Here is a 16,498-nt window from a genome sequence, read left to right as displayed (position 1 = left end):
GGAATAAATAGGGAGAGAGGGGGAGGTGGACCGAAGATGGAGAGAAAAGAAGATAGGTGGCGAGGAGAGTATAGGTGGGGAGGCAGGGAGGGGATAGGTCAGTCCAGGGAAGAATAGAAATCTTACTAATTTAAAAAAAACTTCCACCAGTAATACCAACTTGCCAAACTTGAGGACGTATGAGGCATCTTCCTGTGCTCCCTCTTCATCGTATAACTATGCACCTCAGGTGTTCTGATGGCAGAAATATTACAATGAGCTGCCGCCACCCACCGTTCAGATCCTTCAATGGACTGAGAATCATAGAATCCCTGCAGTGCAGGAAGAGGCCCATTCTGTCCATTGGGTTTGCACCAATCCTCTGAAGAACATCCCACTCAGACCAACCCCATCCCTGTAACCCAAATTAATTCACCTGGACTGCACATCCCTGGACATTATGGGCCAATTTAGCACAGCCAATCCACTTAAGCTGCACATCTTTGGACTGTGGTAGGAAAATGGAGCGCCTGATGGAAACCCACACAGACACAGGGAAAACATGCAAACTCCACACAGTTGTTCAGGGGTGGAATCGAACCCAGGTCCCTGAAACTGTGAGGCAGCAGTGCTAACCACTGTACTACCATGCCACTCCTCAGAAAAGCACCTAAGCAGGTACTTGAAACTTGGTGTCCTAGTCTGATGCTTTACCAACTGAGCCTCCCAGGCTCAACCCAGAGTTGAGGAAAGGCCTGTGCCAAATCAGGATTCCAAAAGGGCTCCAAGGAATTTTGGTCCCAAGCACATTTTAGAATGAAAAGGTTTCTAGCTCACTACTGTTACTGTTGCAGATGAAGGCTGCAACAGTTTTATTTTAAGGCCCACAGTGTTTAAAAGCATTGCCATATCAATTGACCACGATAATTCTTTTCTCACTTTCCAAGTTGAAGAAGAAAACAGAAAATATCCCCCTTGGATGGAAGAAGAAATGATTTCCTTTGTAAGTAGATTTGAGAGTATTTCTCACTCTTTCAACAGTCTGGAGCTCTGAAAGAAAATGATCAGAATCCAGATTCAAATGAGAAAACATTAAAGGAGTTTAAATATTTTTGTCTTTGAGTATTCAAAATTGTTTTTCAACTGGGACTATTATACAGCCAATGAGAATTTGGTCAACACTGATGTAATAGGAAAATAGAAAGATAGATCAGAGGTTGAGCTAAGAATGTTTAGCAGTGACTGGTCCATGAAGTTGACTGGACAACAGAGGACTTGATAATGGATGATAAAGCTGTGTATGACTGCGAAAGCAAAGGCATTATCACCAGGAGAAATAGTTCCAGAAATACAGATTGGGATAATTAATGCTAACAGGGACAGAATAGTAACTCAGAATTTCTGTTGATCATCAGCAGAACTCGAAGATATGTAATAAGAAAGTTTAAAAATAATACTCCAGGAAATTATATCTGTATCAGAGATGTGAATGTGTGTTGTGAAGCATAATCCTCAGAAAAACAGTGTGGAACTGGAGGAACACAGCAGGCCAGGCAGCATCAGAGGAGCAGGAAAGCTGATGTTTCAGATCCCGACCTGAAACATCAGCTTTCCTGCTCCTCTGATGCTGCCTGGCCTGCTGTGTTCCCCCAGCCCCACACTGTGTTATCTCAGACTCCAGCATCGGCAGTTCTTACTATCTCTGAATGAGATAATCCTCAGAGAGTTTGTTATTAAGAACTATTCAATTAGTTTCACTTTCATGCTCCTTTCTCATAACATTATACATTGTCCCTTGTCCTGTATATACTGATTTCCCTTTTGGAAGTTAGTACAGATACCTAAGGCTCATGAGTTTCAGTACGGTAAGGACATGCATTCCCAAATAATGGCTCAGTTACTAAAGGTGCTAGTGGTGCCAGTCTGAGTCATGCAGCCAGAATTTCCTGATATAAGTCTCTGGTATGTTGTCCAGTTACGTAACCTTAAGCCAGTTGACCTCTGTGCCTCCGTGCTTGCAAGAGAAATAAATCATTGAGTTCCTAATCGTATGTGTCCTGCAAGACATATTGACTTTCTACAGATGTGGATCAACTGAAGAATGCCCCCAAGGTCAAGTAGCCCGTTGCACTTGCTGTACAGGATCTCATGTGTAAAATGAACATCAGGTAAATCTCCAGGGTTGGGCAGTGCTCACGGAACTATACTCCAGCAAAAATTCACAATTCTTCCCATGGGAGGATGAAGTGGGAGTCAAAATAGTGGAAATACCAAGGGGTTTACTTGTATCCAAATAAAGGTATTGGTTGATTTAAAAATATATTTTCATTACAGGATTACAAACTACACTTACAGTTCTGAATCTTACAGCTGACTTGAAGAAAATGTTGGATAATGATCTAACAACTATCAAATTGAGTGAATTCATGTCAATTTATCCTTTAACTACAGCGAATAGACAAAGATAAACTGTAAAATCACAGTTAAACCCAAGCAAAACTTGAAGCATAAATCAACATTTTCCCACTGAATATTTTGGAAATTGGTTGAATCATATTAGGACATTTTTGTTTTTAAAAGGTTTTGCAGTATAGGGAAGAACAAAAATCAGTCAGTCTCAGAATTTAGGAAATTTATACTAATTTGACAACAAAAAATCGTCATTTTTAATTAGAAGCAATAGGAAAAGTTGTATTTGCCTCTGAAGTGGATTCTCCAACGTACGAGGAACATTGGTATTCAGAACTGTAATAAGTAAACTTCCTTTCCCCCTACCATTCCGTCACCCTAATAAATACTATTGCAATTACCCAAAATTCTGGAACATTCTTGCATTGTGCCAAGAGACATTCATTGCCATAGAATCCCTACAGTGCAGAAACAGGTCATACGGCCCATCAAGTCTGCACTAACCCTCCAAAGAGCATCCCACCCAGACCCGCTCTCCACCATATCCCTGTATTAATCATAGCTAATCTCCCTAGCTTACACATCTTTGGACACTATGGGCAAGTTAGCGTAGCCAATCAATTTAACATGCACGTCCTTGGACCGTGGGACGAAACCTGAACAATCAGAGGAAACCCACATAGACACAGGGAGAATGTGCAAGCTCCACACAGACAGTTGCCCAGATGGAGGAATTGAACCTACGTCCCTGGTAACGTGAAGCAGCCGTGCTAACCACTGAGCCATCGTGTGATCCAGTTGTGGAAAAGCTGCTCAATGTCCCCACAGTGCTGTCTTTCCTGTTCCTGAGACTGACAGGATAACTAAATTAACTACAAACAGATAAATGAGATATTTTCTGAACCAGCTACATTTGAAAAGTCATTCTATAAAATCAATAGCTCAACAACTGAAAATCACAACCAATAATACACCACCTAAAGCAATAGTTTACTCACCAATATGTCTTACTGTCTGTAGATTTAACGGCACATCAAAATAGATGTAATTAATTTTGTAAGACTAGATTGTTTTCAATTTAAATGTGATTGTCATGTATTTACAGGAACTTTACATCAAATAAGGATTCATTCAATAAAATTGTGGATGTTGTAAATCGAAAAAGTGTCTTGTGCTGAACACGGCTCTCATTGCTCACACTGCAAACCATCTGAAATTACTGCAGAAATCGTAATCAGCTGATCAGTTTGAAACTTGCTTTTTTATTTAAACTGAGCTTTGTCAAGTTAATTATACAAGTTAAGCACTTTTTGTTATGATCTTTGTGAAGACTGATAATGTTCAAAAAGAAATGTAAAAATCTGGTTAACAACTGAAAAAGCAGCAATTAGGTTTTTTTTAAAAAAATCCTTTAGTGTAACAAATGATTTAACTCTATTGATTAAACACTTTTTCGGTAAGGAACATATACTCTAAACTGAAGACAGGAATATTCTCATAATTATCACGTCACATTTTGCACAGAATTACAGTTGTTATAATTAACATTCTGTAATTTTCTCCCAGTTTCCTAATGAGTTCTCATATACCTGCTTTACTGAGTGGTAACTTCTAGTAAGCATCTCAAGACCCTTTCCGCATTTCATAATAAGTTTCTTAAATCAACCACTGGCTATAAATTTGTTCTGGTGCCTCTTCTTCTCTTCGGCCATGACAGAAAAATATCTTCCTGAATCTGTGATCGCTTTAGTTCTTTGCCAGGAGAGAATTCCCTTCTCGTTTCCAGGTGTGGTAGCTTACAAACCCTAGCAGCCTATTCTCTTTGCTGCCTACACAGAGCTACTTCTATCTATCTGCCATATCCATTGGTTTATAGGGCAGGTCAAATGGCTTCCTCAGTCCCTTTTCCTGAATGTGCAATGCATTACCCTTACATACATGTAGAAATGCTAATTAGCTACCTCCTTTTGCCTTAGAAGTAAATGAATCACTGCCAGCACAATTTATAGTTCAAAATCAATCGCATCTTTGTAGGCATTTGGAAGTCTCAGAGTCTGCTCCTTGCGCAGTCAGATATTTGCTAATCAATCTGTTCAGAGATGTTACCACAAACTATTGGACCTGGTGGTGTCCTGAACTTGGGCCTCCCAGCTCAGAAATAGGGGTACTACCGTGTGCCACAAGAACAATCATTGCACTTTCATATATTTTCTACTCAACCTGTTCAAAAATGTTGTGACACACCTCTAGAGTAGGTGGGATTTGAACCCAGGTGTCCTTGCTCAAAGGTAAGAACACTACCTTTACGCCACAACAGCCCATTGGACATTCAAAATCTCCAAGCATAAATATTTTGCATCTGCTTCTCAGTAAAACAAACTAGAATTTCCTTTTGTCAGGCAGGCTACACATGACATCCTTCATTCGTGTGTGTGTGTGTGTGTGTGTGTGTGTGTGTGTGTGTGTGTGTAGGAGTGGGCTCTTGGACATGATTACAGTGTCCTCTCTCTATCACTCCTGCTCCATTATCAAGAAGCTCACTGCTTACGGGATTACAAATATCATTTTGGTGAGGCAGCATCCATGGAAACAAGCCCCTCATAAGCACGAGCATCTTCAAGAAAGATGGCAAATAGAGGAGGCACTGAATGAGAATGATTTGGTGATGAGGAGAACAAAATTCTTGATTTATCTTTTGCTGCATCAGAGGAAAATCTGTGTTAATATCTGCATAGGAATTATGGCATGGGTCCAAAAGAGTAAAACAACTTCTAGCGCTTGGTCTTGCCTGATAAAACCAATCTCTAATCTGGGGTTATTAAGAGAACAGAAGATTAGGCAACATGTCTAATATTCTGAACTACACCATAATCCACTAGGCTGTTTAATGAGTAGAATATTATAATCCTGCAGTTCTTTCTTTGCTTCTCCTGTGATCTTTTACCACATTAAAAAACAACAAAATGTTTTATTGTCAGCAGAGCCTTTGGAATCCTTCTGCACACAGAGGGACCTAGGCCACAATCCCCTTGTTTCCACTGGAATACACATTAGCTGCTGAGATTGTTCCCTGTTAGCAGGGAGACAGGAACATTGTATCCTAACAACAGCCAAACCAGAATTTCAGACTTAAATCACACGGTGGGAAATTGCAGAACAGCTTCCCAAAGGAATGAAGACGCAAACTTTAAACATTCCAAATCCTTTTTTGCTGCATTTAAGGACTGGTCCAGTGTGGGTTCATTCCCCCTTTCTATTATAGCCCTGTGGATTCTTGCTGATCAGAAATTAGCAGGATTTGAAATAAACAGCATTTTGTTCGTTGAGACTTTGTTAAACGTTTGCCACAATCAATTTCTGAACAGACGGGGAATTAATAGCACAGCCATAAGCAGAACTGCATGTTTTAGCCCAAGTAGGACCTGCTGTAAATTAAGTTTAAAAAATAGAAAAATTTCAGAGCACCCTCACAGTAGTGGAAGAACTAGATGCTCTCAAAACAAAAAAAAACAGCACTCCCCTGTTTATTGATATTTATAAGCCACAATTTCAAAGACAACTTTTGGTTTTAGACTGTGGACTTCAAGGTACAGCTTTAAGTCACAGCACTGTGGAAGAACATGTTGCAGCTTTAAAAATGACGTTGTGTTATTCAGACAGTGGGGGAGAATGCTACACACTTCAGGTAGGTGCTCAGGGCAGTTTTGGCCAGTAATGGACTTTTTGTTGGTTTTCCAGTAAGATCCTAGTAAATCTTCTCTGAACTCTCTCTGATTTAATAATATCCTTCCTGTAACAGGGTGACCGGAACCACACACAATACTCCAAAAGTGGCCTCACCAATGGCCTGTACAGCTACAACATGATGTCATCATTTCCATACTCAATTGTCTGAGCAAAGAAAGCAAGAGTACCAAATGTCTTCTAAACCACCCTGTGATGCCACTTTCAAAGAACTATGTACCTGAGCCACCAGATCTCTTTGCTCAATAGCACTGTCTAGGACCCTACCATTAACTGAGTAAGTCCTGCCTTGGTTTGTTTTACCAAAATGCAATACCTCGTATTTATCCAAATTACGTGCTGTCTGCCGCTCCTCAGCCCAATGGCCAATTGGTCAGGAACCCTTTGTAATCTCATATAATCTCCTTCACTGTTGACTGTACCACCAATTTTGGTGTCACCCACAAACTTGCTAAAGATGCCTCCCAAATTCTCATCCATATCCTTTATATAAAATTACAACAACAGTGGACCCAGCACCAATCCCTGTGGAACACCACTGGTCACAGGCCTCCAGTCCAAAAAACAACTCTCCTCCACAACCCTCTGTCTTTTACTGTAAAGCAAATTTTTATCCAGTTGCCAAGCTCTACCTGAATCCCATATGATATAACATTACTAAATCGTCTACAATGCAGAACTTTGCCGAAGGCTTTACTAGAGTCTATGTAGATAACGTCTACTGCTATGCCCTCATCAATCTTTCTCGTTACATCCTCAAAATATTCAATTAAGTTTGCCAAGCACAATTTCCCATGCACAAAGCTAGGCTTATTCCTAATTAGTTGTTGCTTCTCCAAATGCATGTAAATCCAATTACTAGAGGGATATGGGCCAGACGCAGGCAAGTGGGACTAGTTTCAGTTTGGGAAACTTGGTCAGTCTGGATGAGTTGGACCAAAGAGATTGTTGCCATGCTGTATGACTCTATGAATCTCCAACCACACCAGTTGTGAGTTAATGAGTATTCAACATAGTAACAGTTTCTTGACTTGTGCCTGGGCAAACGAAATCAACTTTGTGTTTGGCAAAAACATTCAACCTGTGAAGGGCAAAACATTTGTTTCTCTTTTTCCCATGGAGCAGTAAAAGAAATCCCAAGCAGCTGGCTTCTTTCTCTGAAAACCCTTTTCTTGAAAAACGAGCAAAAAACTTTCAGAGACACTGGAAGGGTAAATCCTCAAGTGGTGAATAATAGGTTGGTGTTTGATGCACCCTACACCTTCTATCCTCATCAAAGTGTTGAAATGAACTGGAAGGGAACGGAAGGAAAACAGATCATCATCAGCCATAATCTGGACAGGGTCTAGAACCTCACTTCAGATATTTTTGTTGCTCCCCTAGCTATAATATTTGCTTCTTGCTTTTTCTCTTTGTATGTGTTTGTGATTGTTTTTAAAAAAGATATAGAGTTATAGAGGGTTATAAATTGGTCATTCATGTTCTGCCATCATTTAATTTTTTCTGTTTGAAATACTTAGCTATTTTCTTGTTGAATGTAAAAATCTAGTTTATTTTAACCTGAGTTTGGCAATTCAGGTATATTGGCGACTGGATAATTAGATTAAATCTTTTCACATTTGTAACACCTCCAGGAATAGTGGGACTTGGTTTCCAGTGCAGACAGTTCTAACACATGCAACAATCTTGTGGTTTCCATATCCACCAATCTCTTTACTCCCTTTTTCTTCAACCACCTACTTAACCTATTCTTAAGTTTTGATTTGGTCTGTCTCAATATCTCATGCTTTCTGCAAGTTCACGAACCTCCAAGTAAAAGTCAAATTCCCCTACTTCATGTCAAATTTCTTGCAGATAAGCTTCTACAATAAATTGAAACAATTTCTGCCTTTCCCATTCTTTCATAATTTAAAACACTTTTAACAAATCACTTCATAATCCCTTTGATTATAAGTAATAGGCTAAATTTTGACATCTTCCCTTATATTTCTTCTTAGAAGAAGGCAAACACAATTATTAGATTAGATCTTGATGGAGTGCAAAGTCTTCAGGTTATAGAGTGGGTAATAATTTGATTAGTAAATTAGTTCTCAGATTATTTTATAATTTTTTTACGAGGGGCAATACTTTGTTAAAATAATTGACTAAATCGTATTTTTTTAAATGGTGAGATTATACTTCATTTGAAGGGAGAAGCTAAAAGTCAATTGATAACTTTTTTGGAAAGTTAAGCTTGGAAGAAAATTTCTTGCTATCAATCTACTTCGATAACAAAAAAATTGCCATCTATTCTCTCATCCCTTTTATCCTTTCAAAACATTAACAAGCTAGGCACCTCTTTTGTGTTTCAATTTGCATTAATACTTCTAAAGGAACAAGGCATGGTGAGGCATGGAAACATTTGTTTTTGTTTAGATGGGGGCTGTGTGCTCACTTGTGATACCTTTTTAACAGACTGAAAGGATTCATGTGTGGCTGGAGCGTCTCTGGCATAAAACAATACTTTCTAGGCTATTAGTACATTTCGCAGGAGGATCGATGATCTCTTCATTTTCCGTTTGAGATAATTAGTTTGTTTGCGGCTCCAGGAATACAAAAGAAGCAATATTACAAATGTCCGTGAAGACCTTTCCTGGTGACTGTTAATTGGCCCTAAAAAACTATTTGCAACTACTGTTTTAGTGAATAATAAACAAACGCATGGATACTAGCCCCTCTGAACAAACGGAAACATTTTACTTGAGCTTTTTTTGGTCACAAGATAAATATCCATAATTATTTTACATTAGTTACAAGCAGTAACGAAGAATGTGTTCAGAGGGTGACTCAGTGGTCAGCACTGCTGCCTCAAAGCAGCAGAGACCCAGGTTTGAGTCCAGCCTCAGGCAATTGTCTCTGTGGAGTTTGCACATTTTCCCTGTGTCTGTGTGGGTTATCACCGGGTGCTCTGGTTTCCTCCCACAGTCCAAAAATGTGCAGGTTGAGTGGATTGGCCATGCTAAATTGCCCCATAGTGTCCAGGAATGGGTGGATTAGCCACAGGAAATGCAGGATTACATGGAGGGATGATCTTCAGAGGATCATTGTGGATTTCATGGACCAAATGGTCGGCTCACATGCTGTAGGAATTCTAATGTAACACAGCGTGGAGCTGGAGAAACACAGCAGGCCAGGCAGCATCAGAGGAATAGGAAAACTGAAGTTTCGGGTTGGGACCCTTCTCTATCCCAACTTGAAACGCCAGGTTTCCTGCTCCTTTGATGCTGCCCGGCCTGCTGTGTTCCTCCAAGTCCACACTATGTTATCTCAGACTCCAGCATGGGCAGTTCTTACTATCTCTGAGGGATTCTAATGTGCTTGTTTTACAGAAAAAGAATTTCAGTTATAGTCCTAATCCGGAATTATCATTATAAAATCACAACACGTTCTAAAAAACATTATATATTATAAAATTAAAATACACTTATTAAAAGCCTCTCATCTTCTGTAAGAGATGGCAAGATCTGCAGATGCTAGAGTCAGAGATAACAAAGTGTGGAGCTGGACGAACACAGCAGACCACGCAGCATTAGAGGAGCAGGAAAGTTGACATTTCGTGTTGGGACCCTTCTTCAGAAATGGGGAGGGGGAAGGGAATTCCGAAATAAATAGAGGAGGGGTGGGGTGGGGAAGGTAGTTGAGTGGTGATAGTTGAGTGCGGGTAGGAAGTGGTGGGGAATGGTCAGTGAAGTGGGAGGGGTGGATAGGTGGAAGAAAAGATGGACAGGTTGTGTCAGGTCAAGGAGGTGGGGATAAGAGGGAGGGTTGGTCATGGGATGAGGTCTTGGGATTCCCCCACCGCATCCCTAAACCAGCCCAGTTCGTCCCCTCCCCCCACTGCACCACACAACCAGCCCAGCTCTTCCCCTCCACCCACTTCATCCCAAAACCAGTCCAACCTGTCTCTGCCTCCCTAACCGGTTCTTCCTCTCACCCATCCCTTCCTCCCACCCCAAGCCGCACCCCCATCTACCTACTAACCTCATCCCACCTCCTTGACCTGTCCGTCTTCCCTGGACTGACCTATCCCCTCCCTACCTCCCCACCTATACTCTCTCCACCTATCTTCTTTTCTCTCCATCTTCGGTCCGCCTCCCCCTCTCTCCCTATTTATTCCAGAACCCTCACCCCATCCCCCTCTCTGATGAAGGGTCTAGGCCCGAAACGTCAGCTTTTGTGCTCCTGGGATGCTGCTTGGCCTGCTGTGTTCATTCAGCCTCACATTTTATTATCTATGATTTTGTCTAATGCAATAGGATCTTCGCTAACCACTTGAGAAGGCAGATACGGCTCCATTTCAACTTTCCAACAACATCTATTCATGTAATAAAATATCAGATGGCTCATGGCAGAAATGAAAACAAAATATGATACTGAACCACCGAAGGAGATATTAGGTCAGAAGACCAAAAAATTTGATAAAACCGTAGATTTTTTAAGGAGCATCTTAGAGGATGAGAGACAAGCAACGAGACAGAGAAATATTGGAAGAGAATTCCAGAGCTGACATCCTCGGCAGCCGAAAGCAGTGTAATTAGGCACCAATCATTAAAGATGAAAAAAAAACTTTGAGGGTTGTGGCATCGGAGGAGATTACAGATAATGTGGATGTGAGTGAGGTCATGAGAAGTTTTAGAACAAGGATAAGAATTTTAGATGAAGGTGCTGATAAACCAGAAACTCTAGTACGGCAAAGACAGGAATGATGGATGATCAAAACCTAATGTGAGCTAGGATATGGACTGCAGAGTTTTGGGAGGCCTCAGGTGTGATATTCTTGAGTTGTTTTCCTTGACACAGAATTACTGCTCTCATTCTGGCTTGGTAGGTAATGTAGGTTCAATTTACTTGAAAATTTCCAACAAGTTTACTTAACAAACGGATTACTTGCAGTTATACTCTAGTATATTGGAATCCTTACTGGTCATGTGGTATCATTGTGGTCATCAGCATATTTGACTCTTAATGCAGTAACACAACAGATGTGCGACCAAAGTGCACTAGAGTAGCCAAGAAGTAATAAAAACATGACTGAGGGTTTCAAGAGTAGATGGGCAGAGGTAAGTGTGGAGTTAGCCAATGTCTCAGAGGTGGTATTAGAGATAGTGCTTTATCTGGTTTGAGACTCATCCTGAAGACAAATATGGTACCATTGTAGCATTCCCTAGGTAATGCAGAGGAGAGTCTTCCAGGATAATGTGCTGAAATCTCTGGAATGAGGTTTGGATCCAACAAACTTGTGACTCAGATCAGAAAGCAATGGAGGAGCCATGGCTAAAAAGTGTAACTAATCAGTTGTTCAAGCACTGAATTAATTGCTCAAATACTCTCCCACAAGTATTCATTTGCTTCCTTTCTATTAACCCATTTAACCAATAATCAATGCACTAATAATCACATTTTTAGCCCAATAATTCAATCCCTTTCAAATGTCTCAGTCAACCAATCAATCTTTCATCCACCAAGCATCATTCATCACCCGATTTCATCACCAGGCAACACAATCTATCAGGCACCCACCCACCAATTACTCATTTAATCACCTTCTTAAGCACTTGCAGTATGACTCACCCATGACGCTTATCAACCACAGAATTACTTAATCAAGCAAATGCTTGCAATAATCATCTTGCTTGATTTTTCTCCTTTGTAAACTTTCTCTCGTTCCCTCACCTGTAAGTGCTGACTGCCAGCTCAAGTATAGAGCATAGATACTGCCCATCTTCATTAACTGGCCACCATTCAAGTCTTGACCTTGCTTTGTATTCAAACCTTAATGGCAAGTGTTGGCAGGCTATTGGACTACTGAGGAATCACAACTGAGCAAAGTCTTGTCATCACCAACACCGACATGAATACAGTTTACAGGAGCCACTGATTTCCAATTTGGCACTGAAATCTCTTCCAACTCAGAGGTGCTGAGAGAGGCATGATGCGTTAATTGTTCCCTCTATTCCATTCATGTTGTAATATTTCCTTTAAGGTTGCAAGGAACATGCATGCTACAACCCCAATCATGTTGTTTTAAAATTACTGGCATCCGGGAGCAATTTGCCTATTTTCCACAGTAATATCAGTAAAACAGTTAATGATGTGCACGGAACATTACTGGGACATCTGTGGTGAATTACAGAGTTATAGTTTCACTGGTCTTTTTCCTTGGTACTTCATTCATAATGTGAAATGTCCTTGTGGGTCTAATAACCCAGCAAAAATAATGGAATCGGAAATAAAGTAATGGAAGTGTTACTCTGTACACTATCCAGAGCTTAATTTGGCTGGGAATGGGAGGTTTTTTCAATAATGTTGACATCAGAGTGGATTAGATACTGAGATTTGTCATTCATCTGCTGTATGAATAAGATCAAACCCTAGATGACTGTCAGTTTCAATAAGTTTTCTAATATTTTAAAAAAACCTTTTCTTGGAAACGTGCTTTTGCATTACTTGTTAAATTCGTGTTTCAAACTTTGCCTTTGAATTTAAATGCTCTGTAAATGTATTTTACAAATTGCCTTTCAGCTTTGGTACAGGCCTCCAGCATAGTGAATTTTTTTAAATGTGTCTTACTTTCACGGTCAGTAATGGCATCGAATTTTCCATTTAACAATTGCAACCTAGAGCACTGCACTGAATGGGCTGAGCCATTCTGGATGGTGAAGTTATGGTTTTCTGAGACTCCATCGTCCAGCCAGTCGGAAAATCTGATTACATAGTTCAAATTACCATCAGGTAATTAAAGTAAACCATGCTGTGCACTTTGATGATGAGACAGCAACCTCCCTTTGGCTGGGTGTTGCACATTTCTCTACAGAGTTTAGGAAAAACAGTAGCTTGAATTTGTCACAGACCAGTACAGTAGTAAGTTCAGTGCTTCTCTGCCAAGGCACTCATTTTGAAGTTACATATTGGGTCTTTTATAGCAGGCAAAAAAATACTATCCACTTAACGACCATCATTAAATGCTTGTTAATCTGCGCGTTATACCTCAGCAGCTTCTCTCTATCCAAACACAAGGACAGCCTGACTGATAACATCTGCCCCTTTGCTGCAGGCACTTACTTCAAAGTCCAGCTGTCTAGGACAGAATATATCTCTATGACAGTACATTTAACCATAGTCTAGAGTTTAATTTAAACTGTGTTTATTGTTCCCTTCCTCTGACATCTTCTTTTACTGCACAATAAAAAGTACCCAACTGACTTAAGAGAAAGCTAAATAATAATAGTTGTTAAATTAGTGAGTTCGCTTAATTGATTCCTGGTGTCGGGGACGGGAGGGTTATCTTATGAAGAAAGGTTGGACAAGTTGGGCCTGTAGCCATTGGATCTTTGAAGAATGCGAGATGATCTTATTGAAATGTACAAAATCTTGAGGAGACTTTACAGAGTAGATGCTGAAAGGATGTTTTCTCTTATGGGAGGGACAAGAATTAGAAAACGTAGTTTAAAAAAAAAAGAGGCATTTCCCATTCATGACAGAGATGAGGAATATGTTTTTTTTTCTCTCAGACAGTCAGGAGTCTTGGGAACACTCTTCCCCAGAAAGCGGTGGAAGCAACGTCACTGAATATTTTCAAGGCAGAAGTGGATGGATCCCTGACTAAAAAGGGAGTGAATGGTTATCAGGGTAGTCAGAATGTAGAGCTGTGGTGACAATCAGACCAGCCATGCCCTTGCTGAATGGCAGAGGAGGAAGTGACAAATAGCCTTTTCCTACCTCTACTTTCCTTTTGTTTTAAGAATGCCTCATTGGCCTAAATCTGACCTGTAGCATATCTCAGTATGGGAAGAAATATTGGATACTAGTTATTGGAGGCACTAATCCCTGGTGATTTTGTTTTACATATAAACTAGAAGCATCAATTGGCGGTGGTAGTCTAGATGAAGAGTTCATAGGACACATTCAAGATAATTTCATTATTTATTGATCTCATTACAGCCTCAGTTAAAACAGAGTGAAAACAGTTGAATTCCAGCAGTGAGACTGACAGCCCTCAACATCAGGGCCATATTCAGCCAAGAGTGGTATCAAGGAGACCAAGCAAAACTGGAATGAATGGATATCAGGGGACAAACTTGTCATTGGTTAAAGTCTTACCTGGCATGTAGGATGATAGTTGTGGTTGTCGGAGGCCGGTCCTCCCGGCACCAGAACATTTCTGCAGGAATTCCTCAGTGTAGTGTCCTAGGCCCAACCATCTTCAGCTGCTTCATCGAGGACCTTCCCTCTATCATAAGATCAGAAGTGGAGACATTTGCAAATGATTGCACAATATTCAGACCATTTCAACTCTTCTGATAGTGAAGCAGCCCATGTTCACAAAGATCTGGACAATATCCAGGCTTGGGCTGACAAGTGGCAAGTAATGTTCACATCACACAGATGCCGGGCAATGGCCATTTCCAATAAGAGACAATCCAATCACTGTCTGTGACATTCTGTGGTGTTACCATCACTGAATTCCCCAATATAAACATTCCCCTGGTGTCCATTGACCAGGAACACAATTAGACTCATCACATAATAATAGTGGCTACAAGAATGGGTCAGAGGTTAGGAATACTGTGGTAAGTAACTCACCTCCTGACTCCCAAAGCCTGTCCGCCATCTTCAAGGCAGAAGTCAGGAGTGTGATGGAATATCCCCAATTGGTGCGGCCCCAGCAACACTCTGGAAGCTTGACACTATCCAGGATAAAGTAGGCATCTTCACTGGAACCACATTCACAAGTATCCACTCCCTCCACCACCGATGCTCAGCAGCAGCAGTATGTACAATCTACAAGGTGCACTGCAGAAATTCACAAAAGTCTTCAGCATCTTTCAAACCCCTGGCCACTTCCACCTAAGACAAGGGCAGCAGGTACATGGGAATACCAGCTATAAGTTCCCCTCCAACCCACTCACCAGCCTGACTTGTGAATATATTGTCGTTCCTTCACTGTCACTGTCTCAAAATCTTAGAATTCCCTCCATAAGGGCGTTGCGGTTCAATCTACATCACATAGAGTGTAGCGATTCAAGAAGGCAGCTCACCACCTCCAGCCAGCAATGTACATGTTGCACGAGTGAATAAGAAAAGGTGCAAAGCTTGGTCGTTATGTGAGCTGTGAAGAGGTTTCAAGTGGGTTAATACAGGCTGAGTGAGTGGGTAAGAGCATGGCAGATGGAATATGATGTGAGGTTTTTATTTATTTAATTGATATGCGTGTCACTGGCTAGGCCAGCACTTACTACCCTTCCCTTGTTAACCCGAGAGCATATTACTGAATTCACATATACCCCACACGAAGTAAGGATAACAGATTTCCTTCCCTAAAGTGCATTAGTGAACCAGAGGATTACTTGCACCATTAAACTACCTTTTAATTCCATTTTATTTTAGTTTTAACTATCTGAAATAATGGGATTCAAACTCCCAGCCTCAGCATTTACCTTGTGGTTTTGAATTCCTAGACCAGTGACACTACCACTTTGTCAATACCTCCCTTCCCTCCTTGACGTTAGCTTTTATCATAAAAGGATTTAAGTAGAGGAGGAAAGAAACCTGCTTCAATAGTACAGGACCCTGGTGAGACCACCCTGGAGCATTGTGTGCAGTTCTAGTCCCATTGCCTAAGGAAGGATACATTTGCCATGGAGAGAGAGCAGTGAAGGTTCACTTGATTTCTGGGATTGTGGGACTGTCTTATGAGGAGAGATTGAGGCGTCTCAGTTGGTATTCCCCGGAGTTCAGAAAGTTGAGAAACAATCTGAAAGCAACTTACAAAATTCTTATAAGGGATAGATGTCAGAAGAATGTCTCCCCTGACTGTGTGGGCCTAGGACCAAGAACACGGTCTCGGACTAAAAGGCAAACCATTTAGGACTGAGGTGAGGATGAATATATTCACTGAAGATGGTGAAGCTTTGGAATTTTCTACTCCTAGGGGCTGTGTCCACTTTGGCAGAAGGATGACAGCCAAACAGTTACTTAGATACAAAACAACTGCAGAGTTCCAAGTTGCAAAAGGATAAAATATTCTAGTACATGAGTCACAAAAAAACTGGTATATAGGTACATCAAGTAATCACTAAGTTTAACTGAATGGTCTCCTTCGTTACAGAAGGGATTGCACATAAAAGTAAAGATGTTATGCTTCATTTATACAGGGCATTGGTGAGACAGATAGATGCCAGGGATACAGCAGGTCTTCAGTATTATTCAGCTCAGTGTCTCCAATTGTTTCTTGATGTCATGAGGAGTGTCTAAAGACTGGCATCTGTGCTGCTGGAGGCCCCTGGAGGAGGCTGAGATAGTTCATCCACTTGATGCTTCTGGTTGA

At 40.8% G+C, this 16,498-nt stretch overlaps 1 protein-coding gene across 1 annotated transcript in view; it reads left to right on the top strand.

Moving 5' to 3' along the window:
* The window catches only part of pde9ab (phosphodiesterase 9ab), a 56,631-nt gene extending 53,154 nt beyond the window's left edge, over window positions 1–3,477 (top strand). The window contains exons 18-19 of the mRNA XM_048562190.2: window positions 927–982; window positions 2,314–3,477. Of these exons, the coding sequence (XP_048418147.1) occupies window positions 927–974 (48 nt within the window). The 3' untranslated portion in view covers window positions 975–982; window positions 2,314–3,477. The remainder of the gene's footprint in view (window positions 1–926; window positions 983–2,313) is intronic.
* The last annotated feature ends 13,021 nt before the right edge of the window (window positions 3,478–16,498 follow it).

This window comes from Stegostoma tigrinum, chromosome 32, assembly GCF_030684315.1.
Source record: "Stegostoma tigrinum isolate sSteTig4 chromosome 32, sSteTig4.hap1, whole genome shotgun sequence".
NCBI classification, from domain to species: domain Eukaryota; kingdom Metazoa; phylum Chordata; class Chondrichthyes; order Orectolobiformes; family Stegostomatidae; genus Stegostoma; species Stegostoma tigrinum.
The sequence above is the reverse complement of the archived record's forward strand: the minus strand, read 5'-3'. Positions and strand labels throughout refer to the sequence as shown.